Source organism: Mixophyes fleayi, chromosome 1, assembly GCF_038048845.1.
Source record: "Mixophyes fleayi isolate aMixFle1 chromosome 1, aMixFle1.hap1, whole genome shotgun sequence".
Lineage (NCBI taxonomy): Eukaryota > Metazoa > Chordata > Amphibia > Anura > Limnodynastidae > Mixophyes > Mixophyes fleayi.
The window spans coordinates 439054525-439069177 of NC_134402.1; the positions used below are offsets into that span (position 1 = coordinate 439054525).

The 14653-nt window shown below is 41.0% G+C and overlaps 1 protein-coding gene across 1 annotated transcript in view; it reads left to right on the top strand.

Annotated features, from left to right (window-relative positions):
- LOC142100949 (phospholipid-transporting ATPase IC-like) overlaps positions 1 to 13983 on the top strand; it is a 76703-nt gene extending 62720 nt beyond the window's left edge. Inside the window, exons 17-28 of the mRNA XM_075184881.1 lie at positions 2470 to 2582; positions 3099 to 3263; positions 3356 to 3467; positions 4333 to 4408; positions 5143 to 5275; positions 6044 to 6332; positions 6689 to 6912; positions 9013 to 9096; positions 9814 to 10059; positions 11607 to 11745; positions 12126 to 12256; positions 13259 to 13983. Coding sequence (XP_075040982.1) covers positions 2470 to 2582; positions 3099 to 3263; positions 3356 to 3467; positions 4333 to 4408; positions 5143 to 5275; positions 6044 to 6332; positions 6689 to 6912; positions 9013 to 9096; positions 9814 to 10059; positions 11607 to 11745; positions 12126 to 12256; positions 13259 to 13489 — 1943 coding nt within the window. The 3' untranslated portion in view covers positions 13490 to 13983. The remainder of the gene's footprint in view (positions 1 to 2469; positions 2583 to 3098; positions 3264 to 3355; positions 3468 to 4332; positions 4409 to 5142; positions 5276 to 6043; positions 6333 to 6688; positions 6913 to 9012; positions 9097 to 9813; positions 10060 to 11606; positions 11746 to 12125; positions 12257 to 13258) is intronic.
- The last annotated feature ends 670 nt before the right edge of the window (positions 13984 to 14653 follow it).

Sequence of the window (14653 nt, forward strand, 5' to 3'; positions counted from 1 at the left end):
TACTAATACATATATTACATATCTAACATCGGGAAATATTATCTTAAATACACTATATGGGCAAAAGTATTTGGCGACACCTGTTCATTATTGAATTGAGGTGTTTCAATCCAGACCCGTTGCCAGAAGTGTATAAAATCAAGCACCTAGCCATGCAGTCCATTTGCAAAAACATTTGTGATACAAAATGGGTTGTTCTGAAGAGGTTTGTAAAATTCCATCCCTACTGGATAGTCAACTGTATATGATATTATTAGAAAGTGGAAGTGTTTAGGCACAACAGCAACTCAGCCACGAAGCAGAAGACCACGTAAAATCAGAGAGGGGTCAACGACTGCTAAGGCGCATGGTGCATTAAAGTCGCCAACGCTTTACTGATTCCATAGCTGAAGAGTTCCGAAATTCCACTGGCATTAATGCAAGCGCAAAAACTGTGTGGCGGGAGCTTAATGGAATGTGTTTCCATGGCCGAGCAGCTACATGAATGCCTCACATCACCGAGACCAATGCCAAGCGTCAGATGGAGTGGTGCAAAGCACACTAACACTGGACTTTGGAGCAGTGGAAACGTGTTCTGTGGAGTGGTGAATCGCGCTTCTCTGTTTGGCAGTCAATTGGGATAGTCTGGGTTTGGCGGATGCCGAGAGAACATTATCTGCCTGACTGCATGATACAAACTGGGAAGTTTGGAGGAGGGATAATAGTATGGGGCTGTTTTGCAGGGTTTGGGCTAGGCTCCTTATGGCCAGTGAAGGGTAATCTTATTGCTTCAGCATACAAAGTTATTTTGGACAATGCTATGCTTCCAACTTTGTTGCAACAGTTTGGGGAAGGCCCTTTTTCTAGTCCAACATGACTGTGCCCCAGTGCACAAAGCAAGGACTACAAAGACATGGTTTGATGTGGAAGAACTTGACTGGTCCACACAGAGCCCTGACCTTAACCCCATCGAACACCTTTGGGATGAACTGGAACGGGGATTGTGAGCCAGGCCTTCTCATCCAACATCAGTGCCTGACCTCATAAATGCTCTACAGAATGAATGGCCACAAATTCCCACAGAAACACTCCAACATCTTGTGGAAAGCCTTCCAAGAAGAGTGGAAGCTGATATCGCTGCAAAAGGGGGACCAACTCCATATTAAAGTATATGTATTTAAATACAATGTCATTACAGTCCCTGGTGTAATGGTCGAGTGTCCGAATACTTTTGTCCATATAGTGTGTGTGTGTCGGGAGATTTTTGACATTGGGGTTGTGTCCTGAAATGGTGAAGGGGGGAGGGGGACACAGCCATAAATTGTTTAATTATTTAAATAAAAACAGTAGGTGTACAACTATATGTATCCGATACACAATTTAAAACCCTGACATTAATCAATAGACAAATTCATAAAATACCCATGTAGAAAATCAATTAAGTAATATTAAGTCGGATAAATCAAATATTCGTAATCACAATGAATATTTTAAATATAAAATGTCCAATAAACGAAGACCTATAAATATTGTACTGAGCGGACGCAGCAGGAATAAAAATATAAATAGCTGCAGATAAAAAATGAATTAATAAAAACAAAATAAATATGTTTAAAATCCTAAAATACTGTCATAGGGTAACCATATACAGTCAGATCAAATTCCTCAATTAGAAGTCCACTGTATGTTACCTTGGCCCACATATTCCAGTGCGTATGTAAAATGTATAAACTGCAGATTTAAATCAATGAAATCCCACTTTATGATTATTGTATTTATTCCTCTTTGAAATGGACCAATATTGTAATCTTCACTGTTCGCATATTTCTCCTGGGTGAGTACTGTAGAGCTGTCTGGCTCTCTGCTAATCAGAGGTCTTGCCAATTTTGAAGCTCCCCTGCCACTCTTTCTAAAAGCTCCCATGTGGAAATCGTAGCTCCTATAAAAATGTCCATGTAAGAATCTGCGCAAACTGCAACATTTTTTACCTCTTCCAGTTGGGGCAACAATCTCTTCAAAAAAACCAAACATTGCTTCCAAAGTGACACCACCCATCACTGCTTTAACACCCCAAAAAATGTCCTCTTGCAACTTAGCTATAGTGTAGTGTAATTTGATTATGATGTTGCAGAAAATGGATCTTGCCTATGCTTGTTCTGAAATGGAAGCAGTCTTCCTGATCTAGTGCTTCGTGATGCTAACACGGTGGTGGTTGTTGTTAGAATATTTTTGGTGTGTGTGGATATATATATATGTGTGTGTGAGTGTATCTATCTCTCTATCTCTCTATCTCTCTCTCTCTCTCTCTCTCTCTCTCTCTCTCTCTCTATATATATATATATATATATATATATATATATATATATATATATATATATATATATATATATATATATATATATATATATATATATATATATTGTATATGCGCGCACACACACATGCCATCTTCTGGTATATATTGAATTAATCCTTTCTTTTTCCCCTTAGTAAGAGAACCCAAGGGTAACCTCAGACTTTACTGTAAAGGGGCTGATACTGTTGTATATGAACGTTTACATCCGAATAACCCCAGAAAAGAGGAGACACAGGAAGCGTTGGATGTGAGTTTGCATCTTTTTTTTTTTTATTATTATTTTATTTATTTTTTATTAACCCTTTATTGCTAATACCTTTTTTAATATTCATTTTATCATTTTTTTTAATTTTTTTTTTAATCTTTTTTTATTTTTAATATAAAGCGCCTATGTATTACGCAGCACTTTTCAGAGAGTGGTTAATCACTCACACCGTCCCTGCCCAAGTGGAGATTTTAATCTTTATTGTCTAACACACTTACTCCCTCTAGTCAGAAGCCAATTAACCTACCAGTATGTCTTTGGACTGTGGGAGGAAACCGTAGCACCCACAGGAAACCCACACAAACATGGGTATAGCCTACAAACTCCATACAGATCATGTCGAACCAATGACCCCATCGCTGTGCCACCATACAGCCAGTAAGAAGTATGGTTGGATATTGCTCATCTTAAACACATTTTACGATTTACTATAAACCTTTTTATTGTAAAAATTGAAATTACAACGGATTGCAATCTTTCATTATGTTATCCCATCAGCTATTTGCCAATGAGACCCTAAGGACCCTCTGCCTCTGCTACAAAGATATCAGCCAGGAAGAGTATGAGAGCTGGAATAAGAAGTATATATTGGCCAGTTTGTCTATGACTGACCGTGATGAGGCTCTGGATAAAGTATACGAAGAGATTGAAACTAACCTGCTGGTAAGTACACAAGACGATGACTAATAATCCTGTGACCTTTTGTTTTTAGTGCCTGTGTCTCGTGCTTAACCATTATGAATTCATCTTAACAGCTTTTGGGAGCTACAGCTATTGAAGACAAGCTGCAGGACGGTGTGCCATATACGATCTCTAAACTAGCCAAAGCAGACATAAAGATTTGGGTACTTACAGGTGATAAGAAAGGTAAGTGCTCTAAGCATATAGATACTCCCTCCCTCCATCAGAACTTCCCCATATCTGTCCAGTTTCAAACGGGCTTTAAAAACCCACCTTTTTCTTAAAGCCTTCCAGTCTCCCACTTAACTTCCTACCTTTTCTTCTGCCTCTTCCCCTTCATTCCCCTTCCCTTATCCTTATGCTCCATTCCTCCTTCGCTCCCCCGTGTCTCTCTGTCTGTCTACCCCACCTCTTAGATTGTACGCTCCTTTGAGCAGGGTCATCTCTCCTCCTGTCTTCACCACTTTTAACTCTGCTCTCCAGCTACCTAGCCCTCCTCCTCGAGGACCCTCTTACCCCCCCGTCCCCTCTCGCTCCCTCCTCTCCCTTCTGGGGGTCTCCCTGTTATCCATGCCCTCCCTCTTGGGCTCCATCGTATGCGGACCTTCCCCTCTCCCCTCCCCCGCCCCTAGCTGTGCTTTGAGCTCACTGAGTTACTGTGCTTATTGTTTACTCTACCGTGCTGTCTTGTCTCGTATTGTAATTTTGTTTGTCCCTGTACGGCGCTATGGACACCTAGTGGCGCCAAATAAATAAAAATTAATAATAATAACTTGTTCATCCATGTGGATTTGGATAATGCGATAAATGACAAATAGTTCGTACGTGGTACCTTGCCAGTAGAAAACAAATTTCTCTCCATACATAGTGGGGTTAGGAATAATTTCTAAAAACTTCTTAAAAATAAACCTAAGACAACTAATGCTTAAAATTACGATGGGCCAATGTGAGTATACAGAACACTGTTGCACGGGGGTCTAATTATACAGTAAGTTTATACCTTTTCAGAATTATTAAATTTACTTTATTTGTATCCTCGCCTTTGTTCCAGAAACCGCAGAAAATATTGGCTTTGCTTGTGAGCTTTTAACAGATGAAACAAAGATTTACTACGGCGAAGACATTAAGTAAGTGGCCACAATAAAATAAACAAGGTTTTGTCAAGACACAATGTTTAATTTTCCTCTGATGGCCGTCAGCTGTGAAGCCTACAATGTGACATTGCCCATAACACGTTAAAGAAAATTAACTTCTCATAAGCAAACCGAGGGGGGGGGGGGGGAATCTAGTGCCTGGAAACCCCCTCCAAGCCTGGAGCACTGTATAATTGAGGTGGCTGGACCCTGACCCTGCTTCTCACGGCTCTGCTTGAAAAGGGAGAGCTGCTTGCACCTAACAGTAGTGCATGCAGCATTGCACATGTATATTATGGGGATATGAAGAGTTGGAGAGCAGCCAAGCTGTCTAAAATTATAGCTACGCCCCCATGCATGCTGGTCACGCCCACTGGCGGCATGGTGTGGAAATCCCCCTATACAAATCGTGAGTTTGCCCCTGCCTCTTCTGTTCTTAATGGTAGCAAAATCTGTTATATTGAATTTGGTATGGTCAAGAACAGGGGTGGGCAAACCTGTCCTCAAGGGCCATATCCAGTTCATGTTTTTAGGATTTCTTTAATCATGTACAGCTGAGTTAATCTATTTGGCTGGGTCAGTAATTATCCCACCTGTTTCTATAGACAGAAATCCTAAAAACATGACCTGGATATGGCCCTTGAGGACAGGTTTGCCCACCCCTGGTCAAGAAGCTCAGTGACTTGTAATATCCATATATTGTACCGTATTGGTCTGTTTTCCCCCAGTGCCCTACTGCAGACAAGGATGGAAAATCAGAGAAATCAGACTGCTGGCGCACCAGGAGCACCTTCCAGTACATCTGAACCCTATTTCCAGACCGACCAAAAACGTTCTCTGATCATAACCGGTTCCTGGCTGGTATGTGATCAATGTTATTTCAAACTCTTCGCTCACTTTTACTTTTTTATCTATTCACGAAAATGATTCTAGTAGAATTAAGAAGCTTTTGGAAGTCTCCTCTTCTAGAAATGTTATTTGCCCGAGAGATGTCGCTAGTTGCGACTGGAGAGGCTGTGTTGTCCTGAAGCAAAAGGGCTATACACTATACACTTTAATAATTGTCAAAAAAAATTGCAATAATGTCAGACAACGGGAATATATTTTGTTTGACTGCTGACCCCAAATGAGTTAACTCGCTATGCCTTTTGCGTAGTAAATTTATGATGTGTTTATTTTTATCTTTTGAAACTGTTTAAAAAAATATATAACCTACCTGCTTGAACAACACTTTACAGTTAGGACACAGGAGAGGTCTGGTTACAAGCCGGGCTTCCCAATAGTTACAGTTCTAATTATGATACACAAAAACAAAGGTTTGACTTATATTTGCTGAATGATCTTTATTAACGAATGATTGGTCAACCATAAATGGCGGATGGTCCTTTGTGTAAACCATTGGTTAAGAGTCCAAATGGTGATCTAGTTCATATGGCAGAAAAGCAGTCGGAATCCTTACATGGTTCTAGAATACTGATCTTCATAAGGTTCCTTAAAAACAAGATCTTACAGTTATTAAATGAAACGTTCCCTGGATTCAGCAGAGCATTGTTTGGTCTTTATTCAACCAGATAGCTTTGTTGCTTCTAAAATCCTGATACTGAATGATTAATTATGTTTAACAACCAGAATGAAATCCTTCTTGAGAAGAAGAAAAAGAAGAAGAAACGTCTAAAACTTAAATTCCCCAAGACGGCGGAAGAGAAAGAGCAGGACCTCCTAGAGAAGAGGAAAGCTTATGCCATAAAAGAACAGCGGCAGAAGAATTTTGTAGACCTGGCTTGCGAGTGTAGTTCAGTCGTCTGTTGTAGGGTGACTCCGAAACAAAAGGCTATGGTTGTTGACTTGGTGAAGAAGTACAAGAAAGCAGTCACCTTGGCTATCGGAGATGGTGCCAATGATGTCAACATGATTAAAAGTAAGTTGGTAACAGGAGTGGAGTGGTTACTTATGGTCTATGTTCGCCAAGTTGTCGGTTTTTCTGGCTTCTGGCTAAACATTGACCTTAGACGATCATCTCTGTGGAGCAGATTTGAGTACCCTTACAGTGGAGCAGATTTGAATACCCTTTTCTTTACTGTTTCTAAGTGCTGAAATTGTTGACATCTGAAATGATCAATTGCACTACAGTAATAAAAGCCATAGAGCTGACAATCGTACCATAGGAACAGTTGCTAGAGATATTTTAGACAAATGTCCAATCTACAGATGTATTGTCATTCCTTTCAATTTTATTCTAGGTTCTACACTAAAAATCTGTTTTCTTCTTTCCAGCCGCCCATATAGGTGTTGGTATAAGTGGACAAGAAGGGATGCAGGCGGTAATGTCCAGTGACTACTCCTTTGCTCAGTTCAGATACCTCCAAAGACTGATTCTTGTCCATGGCCGCTGGTCGTACATCCGCATGTGCAAGTTTCTAGGCTTTTTCTTCTACAAAAACTTTTCGTTTACATTAGTTCACTTCTGGTACTCGTTTTTCAATGGATTTTCAGCTCAGGTAAGCGATGCACCTCTTTTTGACTGTTTACAGTATTGGTCATAACTTCTGATGGAGTTAAAGGGGTCAGTGGTGTTGATGTAGATGTTAAGCCACAACGCTTTTGTAACTTAAACAGGTTTCTGTTTATTAAAGAGGATAACAGAATGCAGGTACTCACAATAGTTGATTTTGGTGGTACAGTTGCAGTTCAGGCAATACACACTTGTATGTAGATATGCAGTTGGTAATGCATCAAATCTATCTATCACACATGTGGTTGCAGGCAGGGCTCTTTGTATGTGTTACGAGCCGCGTCTCGCTCTCTGCTCTGCCCCGCATCCTGGATGTCTGCTTGACGACCGGTACGTCACTTCCAGGTCTACGGTCGGACACCAATCACTGCAGCGCCGTGTCCCGGAAACGTAGTGCAGTCGGGCGCAACTAACTCACTGGCCTGTGGGCTAATTCATGTCCTCATTGTTTAGGCATAGGCTGGGGGTGATTTCAGAGCTAGGCTCTGATTGGCCACATTCAGTTTTTAAGGCAGGGAGGGCTTGGCCTCCCTGCCGGTTATAGTGTCCAGTGTCCCTGTTGGCTAACATGCTCCTGTGCTAAATTTGGTGAAAACCTTTTGGATTGATAACTGTGTATGACCCCTGCCTGTACCTTGGACCTTGCCTGCTTTCCTGTGACCCTGACCCTTTTGCCTGTACCTTGGACCCCCTCAGTGTTGCCTGTGACCCTGACCTTTGGCGCGTTATTGGACCATTCTGCTTGCTAGTGACCTCTGACCTCGGCTTACATGTGACCATCCGCTGCCTCCTGGCCTACCGATACGGTTCTGCATTTACAAACTTGCACTACCTCTGGAGCTAAGTCCTGGGGGCATCTGAGTACCGGTGAGCATATAAAGCTCTATGGGAAAGGCAGCTGCTAAAGGTGAAGACCTCTACCAAGTAGTTCTGTAAGCTTGTGAACAGACCATCAGCCTAACAGTAGACTGCACAGCCGTGCAGTATATTTGTTATGATGTGGGCACAGACTCTCCTACTGACTATAGGGAGCCTCCGGTCACCTACTAAATGCTTTTGGGGGACTTATATACACTTATTCACGCAGCTACTGATGCTGCGTCTGCTCCATGTCAGTCTGACTTTGAAGTAACGGCGCGGAAAGCCAAACTTTCCGGTTTCATGGTTTTGCACATGCACGGTAGTGCAATCAGGATATTGAAGTTCTGCCCCACTTCCGGTTTCCTCCCTAGACCGCCGGGGATTACAGCGGTTGGCATAGCAACATGGAGACGGAGCAAAGCGCTCCTATACTAACATAAAGGTTATGTCACCTAGAATTGCATGCCATGACGTTAAGGAGTGACAGAGAGTGATAGTGCCCATACATGTTCCTGATTTTAACCGTGACTGCTAGAAAATCTTTTTGGAAGTTGAGCACAATATGTTTGTGCATATTGGCTGTTCGGAAGGAGCCCCAATTGTATGGATCTATCTACTTCTGCCACTTGCCTGTGCTCAGACAAAGTGGGTGGATTAACTGTGTTAAGGGGCAACTCTAAGGCTAAATTTAAAAATAAATCCTCAGGCTAAAAAAATTTATAAGCAAACCAAAATAAAAAATGGATTAGATAACCAGGTTTTTGATTGAACACATTTAAATTGAAATAATATTTTGTTTTTTTGTTTTTGTTTTTCTTATGCACTTATTGATTTCTTACCCTATAGATTAATATATATTTTATTTTTTTTTAAATTCTTTTTTTTTATTGAAAAGAAAATTAAACAGCTTTTACAAATATATCTGTTTTGCATTGAACGATGCATTAAAGTCATTAATAAACATTGCATATAAAGATACAATTACACAAATGAGGTGTACCAGTATAGAAAACAAAGTACCATTTAGTATACCATAATACATCATGTAGGGATGGGGGAAAGGTCAAAAGGGGTACAAACAGGGAAGGAGGGGTAGATCAGAGGGGAGAGAGAGGGGAACGGGGAGATTAATATATTTAATATGTCTCAGATTGAAATTGCAAATTTCATTTTTAATTGTTAACTAAGATATTTTTTTTCTTTTGTCTTGTCTTTCACATTTTAGACCGTGTATGAAGACTGGTTTATTGCACTATACAACGTTCTATATAGCAGTCTCCCTGTACTTCTCGTTGGTTTGTTGGATCAAGTACGTCACTAGCGCCTGATCAGCAGTCACAAGACCAAAGATAACCAATTGATATACTTTGTGTTGGCTCAATATAATAAATTGTGCTGGAAAAGTAGGGGCATTAAATAAAATAAATAGCACAAAACTAATGTCACTCATAGGGACACTGCGTATAGGCAAACCGAGGGGGGGAGGGGGTTCCTAGTGCCTGGAAACCCCCCTCCAAGCCTGGGGCACTGTATAATTGAGGTGGCTGGACCCTGGTACCTCTTCACACAACTCTGCTTGAAAAGGGAGAGCTGCGTGCACCTAACAGTAGTGCACGCAGTATTGCCCATGTATATTATGGGGATAGAAAGAGTTGGAGAGCAGCCAAGCACGGTCTAAAATTATAGCCACGCCCCCATGCAAGCTGGTCACGCCCACTGGCAGTGTGGTGTGGAAACCCCCCCTCTACAAATCCTGCGTTTGCCCCCGGTGCTTTACTTAAAGCTAATATTTGCTGTAAAGTACAGCAATTTTTTGCTGTCATGCATTGTTTAATATTACAGTAGAACATATACTATGACTTATCAAACCCCTTTTAAGATTTTGTAAGCATCTTCTAAGTTTTGCCTTCACTCTTACCAGCTTGTTACCATTTACAAGAGTTCCGACAATATGTGGTCTCCTAGTTAAGGAGTTTGCTGCTTCCTATCTAAAACTTTAAATGAACTGTTGACCTCTCTCTTCCAGGATGTCAGCGACAAGCTCAGCCTACGGTTTCCACGTTTGTACATTCCGGGACAAAAAGATCTACTGTTCAACTACAAGAAATTCTTCCTGAGTTTATTTCACGGCATAGTGACGTCACTTGTTGTGTTCTTCATACCGTACGGAGCGTTCTTGTTAACAATGGGGCAGGACGGAGAGGCCCCTTCAGATTACCAGTCTTTTGCGGTGACAACGGCAACGGCGCTCATAATAACGGTCAATTTCCAGGTAAACCAATCTGTGCTAAAGGGGTTCTGACCCGATTTTTCACTTTGTATTTGTTAAATGTAAATATTAAGGGATGAATCTCTAAAAAAAAATGTTCTTGCTAGAAGACTTTTCTAAGTTTATATGATGGTGCTAGTAAATCTGCTGGCACCAATTCATACAAGTAAGGTTCCATTGCTTGTTCTCACTTCATCATAATTCCTTAAGCTCCTCCCAGAGCCCTTCTGTCAATCTAAATGAAGTTTGATAACCCTCCCACAATACAATAGCTTTGAAGTGTGGTCTAAAGCTGGGTACACACTACACAGTTTTCAACCAATAATCGGCTAAATCAGCCGACATACGACCGCTCGTTCAAAAGTCAGGTCAGTGTGTACAGTGACACGATGGTTGAAAGTCTGCCCAAATGGACGATTGTCGCCTCATTTGGTTGGTCGTACCGTTTAATATTTTCGTTCCAATCTCGTTTCCGCTGTGTAGTGTATATAAACTTCCGACCGATCCACAACAGTGAGTACAAAATTAGTCATTGCTCACGACAACATGGCTGTAAAAAGTCGCTAACGGGATGTCTGCTCTTCCCTTTATCGTCCTAAACAAGGCTAGTGTGTATGCAGTCCATGGACCGAGCGATCGGAACATCGATCGCATGTAAAATCGCTCGGCATAAAAAGTTGGTCGGAGTTTCAGTAGTGTGTACCCAGCTTTAGACACAAGCAGGACGTGACCTCACAGGGGGAAGGAGGGTGTTTGTCCACGAATGTAAAAGTCCAAAAACATGACACAGAGTAGAGAGAGAGAGAGGTGCTCATAGCCTTTGAGAAATCAAAAGTAATCTGCCAGATATAATTCAATATAGTCCTTCACAAAGTACTTCACTCCAGCTCTTATAGGAGAAAAAATTATTCCATCTTGAAATAAAATCGGCAATAAAGTTAATGATTGCCCAAGAAATGTATATGTTTCTCTTGTTATCCCAGAAATACATTTTGTAGTAGCTTTTGTGGGTCCCAGTTTTTTATTTTTCTAGCTTTTTATTGCGTATTTCCAAATGCAGTTCTAGTGGGGGAAGTGCTGTTTTATCACATAGTTGTGCGTTGACTCAAATAATTCATTGCAAACATGCGTCAAATAGATGCACTGAACTTTCTCTCCCTTCTGATACCCTCACCAACTGCTTCAGTCAGGTAGCATCAGCTAGTGTCTGAATTCTGAGAGTTTAAGGTCTGCAGAGAAAGCAACACAAAATGGAATTTAAGTATCTGGGGGAGAGCAAGCAGAACAGTGTCAATTACCCAGAGCAGCCAAACTAAAACAGGTGCCCAGGCATCACTGATATATATTTAATGAAAGCAACTTGTTTAAAAGCCTTAAATATTCTTTTAATAATGGGAAGTTACGTTTGCAAATGAAAACTGTGTGTGTGTTAGTGGAACGTCCTTGGAACTCTGCATTAAGCTCTCTAAAGAATAGATTTCTGCTCTTGTGTTCTATAAAAGTTTCAGTACTTTCTTTGTACTTCTAAAAATGTGTTCTATTGTGAACAGATTGGTCTGGACACGTCATACTGGACGTTTGTGAATGCGTTTTCGGTCTTTGGAAGCATTGCCATCTACTTTGGAATAATGTTCGACCTCCACAGTGCTGGAATTCATGTTCTCTTTCCATCCAAGTTCATATTCACAGGTAAATATCCTCTTTTGTACCAGACATCTGTTTACATGCACAGTGTAAGTTTTCTTAACCCACTGACGCATTTGTCCTTTCTATACTACATGGCTACACAATGAGTTTATACTAGGGAGCACAGTACAAGTTCTCAGTATTCTAGTTACAGTTTTATCACACAGTAGTTACGTGCCGACAGTCCTGATTTTCAGTGACCAAAAGGGACTATATTTAGCAATGTGTGGCCTCCCCTGGCATGAATGTGGATTGAACTAATGAAGGTTTGGTTGGATTTGGGCCTAAATAGTCATAAATGTTTCTTTTCATAGTAGGCACTAATTAGTTTGTGTATTGACTTTTTTGATGGCAATTAACTCTCGTGTTTTTCCTCATTTTAGGAGCCGCCCCAAATGCACTACGGCAGCCCTATCTCTGGCTCACCATAATCCTAACCGTTGCTGTTTGCTTGCTTCCTGTTGTTGCACTAAGGTTCTTGAGCAAGATAATGCAACCTTCAGAGAGTGACAACGTAAGTGTAAAGTATTGGAGGTGGTTTTGTGTGTGATTCGGGTCAGAGCTTCTTTTGATATCGCCTTTCTCCATCTCCGTTTTGAAGTTGGCAGGGCTAAAACAACCGGGAGCCAATCCAATCACCAGACTGGTCACAGCGGCAGGAGATGATTGCGCTGTTCTTGTGGGAGGCGGTGACCTCATGTGATTATTTTAGTGAGGGCGTTGTGACATTGGCAGTGTTATGATGTGAGGAGGGGAAGGGGGGGGGGCGCTAAGTAAGATGAAGTGTCCACCAATAGCACATAGTAACAATGTGAGATCCCTGTTAAACTGATGAAAGAAAATCACATATGCACCATTATATAAATCCATTTTATTTTCTTCTGTATAATGTGTCAAGGGTCCTAAATTGATTGTTGCCCAGTTGTTTACCCTGTAGTGTATTGATTTGTATGTTTTAAAGAGGGAGGTGTTGCTCACTAATTGATTGGGAGTATTCAGCGCGCCAACCTGTGACTCTCCACTGTTTGCAGTACTAATTTTGGATACTGTGCAAAGGCAGGCAGCCTTCTGCATCCCACTTCTAACGCCAGGGCCGGTTAGACTAGTGCAGCAAGTTCTAGCCTACAGGTAGGCAGTCTATAGCTCACCTGCTATTGTGACACTAAAGATCCCATCGTGCCCCATCAACCAGTCTGACAGGGCATGCTTGAACTTTTAGCTCAATAAGAGATTGAGATCCACAGGCTCTCTAGACCTGCTCTCTTCTATTGAGATTTATTCTTTTAACAGGTATTGGGTAGAATGTTGGCATCAAAAGAAGGTATCAAAGACATTAGTCCAGGAGGGTCCTTCATAGCATTGCTAGTGGACCCAGTAGATTTGTGTCACTCCCCTGTGTGGTGACAAGGTCTTTGAGACTTTGGTAGTAGTTGACCAGGGCAATGGAAAATAAATAAAGAAATAATCATTCATTACAAGTGATGTAACCAATTTCTCTCTCTATCTCCTGTTTAAGATTCTAAAGAATGTGAAGAAATACAAGACGGAAGAAGCTCAGTGGAAGCCACGGGCCAGCACAATGCGCCGTGGTGCTTCTAAAAGACGCTCGGCATACGCTTTCTCCCACCAGCGAGGATATGCTGATCTTATCTCCACAGGACGCAATATCGCTAAAAAGCGTCCTCCACTCAATGCTGTATTTGGTGCCAATGCAGCAGAAACTATACAATCGGCAGGGAATGCCTGATTTGCAGTCATTTTCAACACTTGTTTTTTAACTCAAATGCTTGCACATGGAAATTGTGTAAATATATTTTTAAAAACCATTTCCCCTCTCAGGATTGTTTTTATACGAATGTAAATTTATTGTGGAAATTTACAATGCTTTTCTGAAGACAGTGTATACAAGACTAATTTATTTTTCAGTATCCATTTATTTTTTTCTACATCGGAGTCTGAAAATTTCTGGGACAATTAGAATGAGCCAGACCTACTGAAGCACAAGTTTTAGAATACAAAGACTTGCTCTTTAGAAGAAGACATGCAATATTTGCCTGTCAAACCGATTGTACAGTTTAGACCTAATTTTTCTCATGGTCAACTATCTTAAAATGATTAACTGGATATTTTTTTTTTCTTACCGAAGACACTTTTATTTTGAGCACAGCAACCTGTGAAATATTTGTTTACGTTTTAACCTTTGCGTTAATTTAATGTTGTTAATAAACTGTAGTAAAGGTTTATTTCTGTCTTTCCTTAATCAATGGTTTACTTACAGTATTCACGTTTGCCAGAAATGCATACTTGGGGCTAGATTTACTAAAGGGCTGTTTGCTCAAACTGGCGCTTTTTGTCTATTTTTCCGGCTGTTTTGAAACCGCTGGATTTACTAAAGCCCAAACCGCCGTCAAAACGTCCAGAAATGACATTTTTCAAAACCACCACTTTACAAACCACCATCCCAATTTTAACAATAATGAACTAGAGATGAGCGGGCTTGGATTCCGCTAATCCGAGCCCACCCGAACAGTGCGGATCCGAACGGGATCAGAGCACTGTTCGGATATTTCCGGCGGGCGAAAAATTGAAAACGAGCCTCTGTCGTCCAAGTCTCGCGTCGAATCTCGCGAGGGGTGGGAGGGAGGGCCCAGAACAATTCCATCTTGTACCTCTTTTTTTGGCATTATGTGTTCAAGCTACCTCGGTGCAACCTTTTGGCCTAAAAACAATATTGTGAGGTGTTCAGAATAGACTGGAAATTAGTGGAAATGATTGTTATTGAATGTTATTGAGGTTAATTATAGCGTAGGAGTGAGAAAAAAACAACACAAAACTGGTTTTTAGCACTTTATATGCTTTTTCAGAACCCAAAACACTAAAAGTGGCCGGTGCACACCCTTATAATGAACAT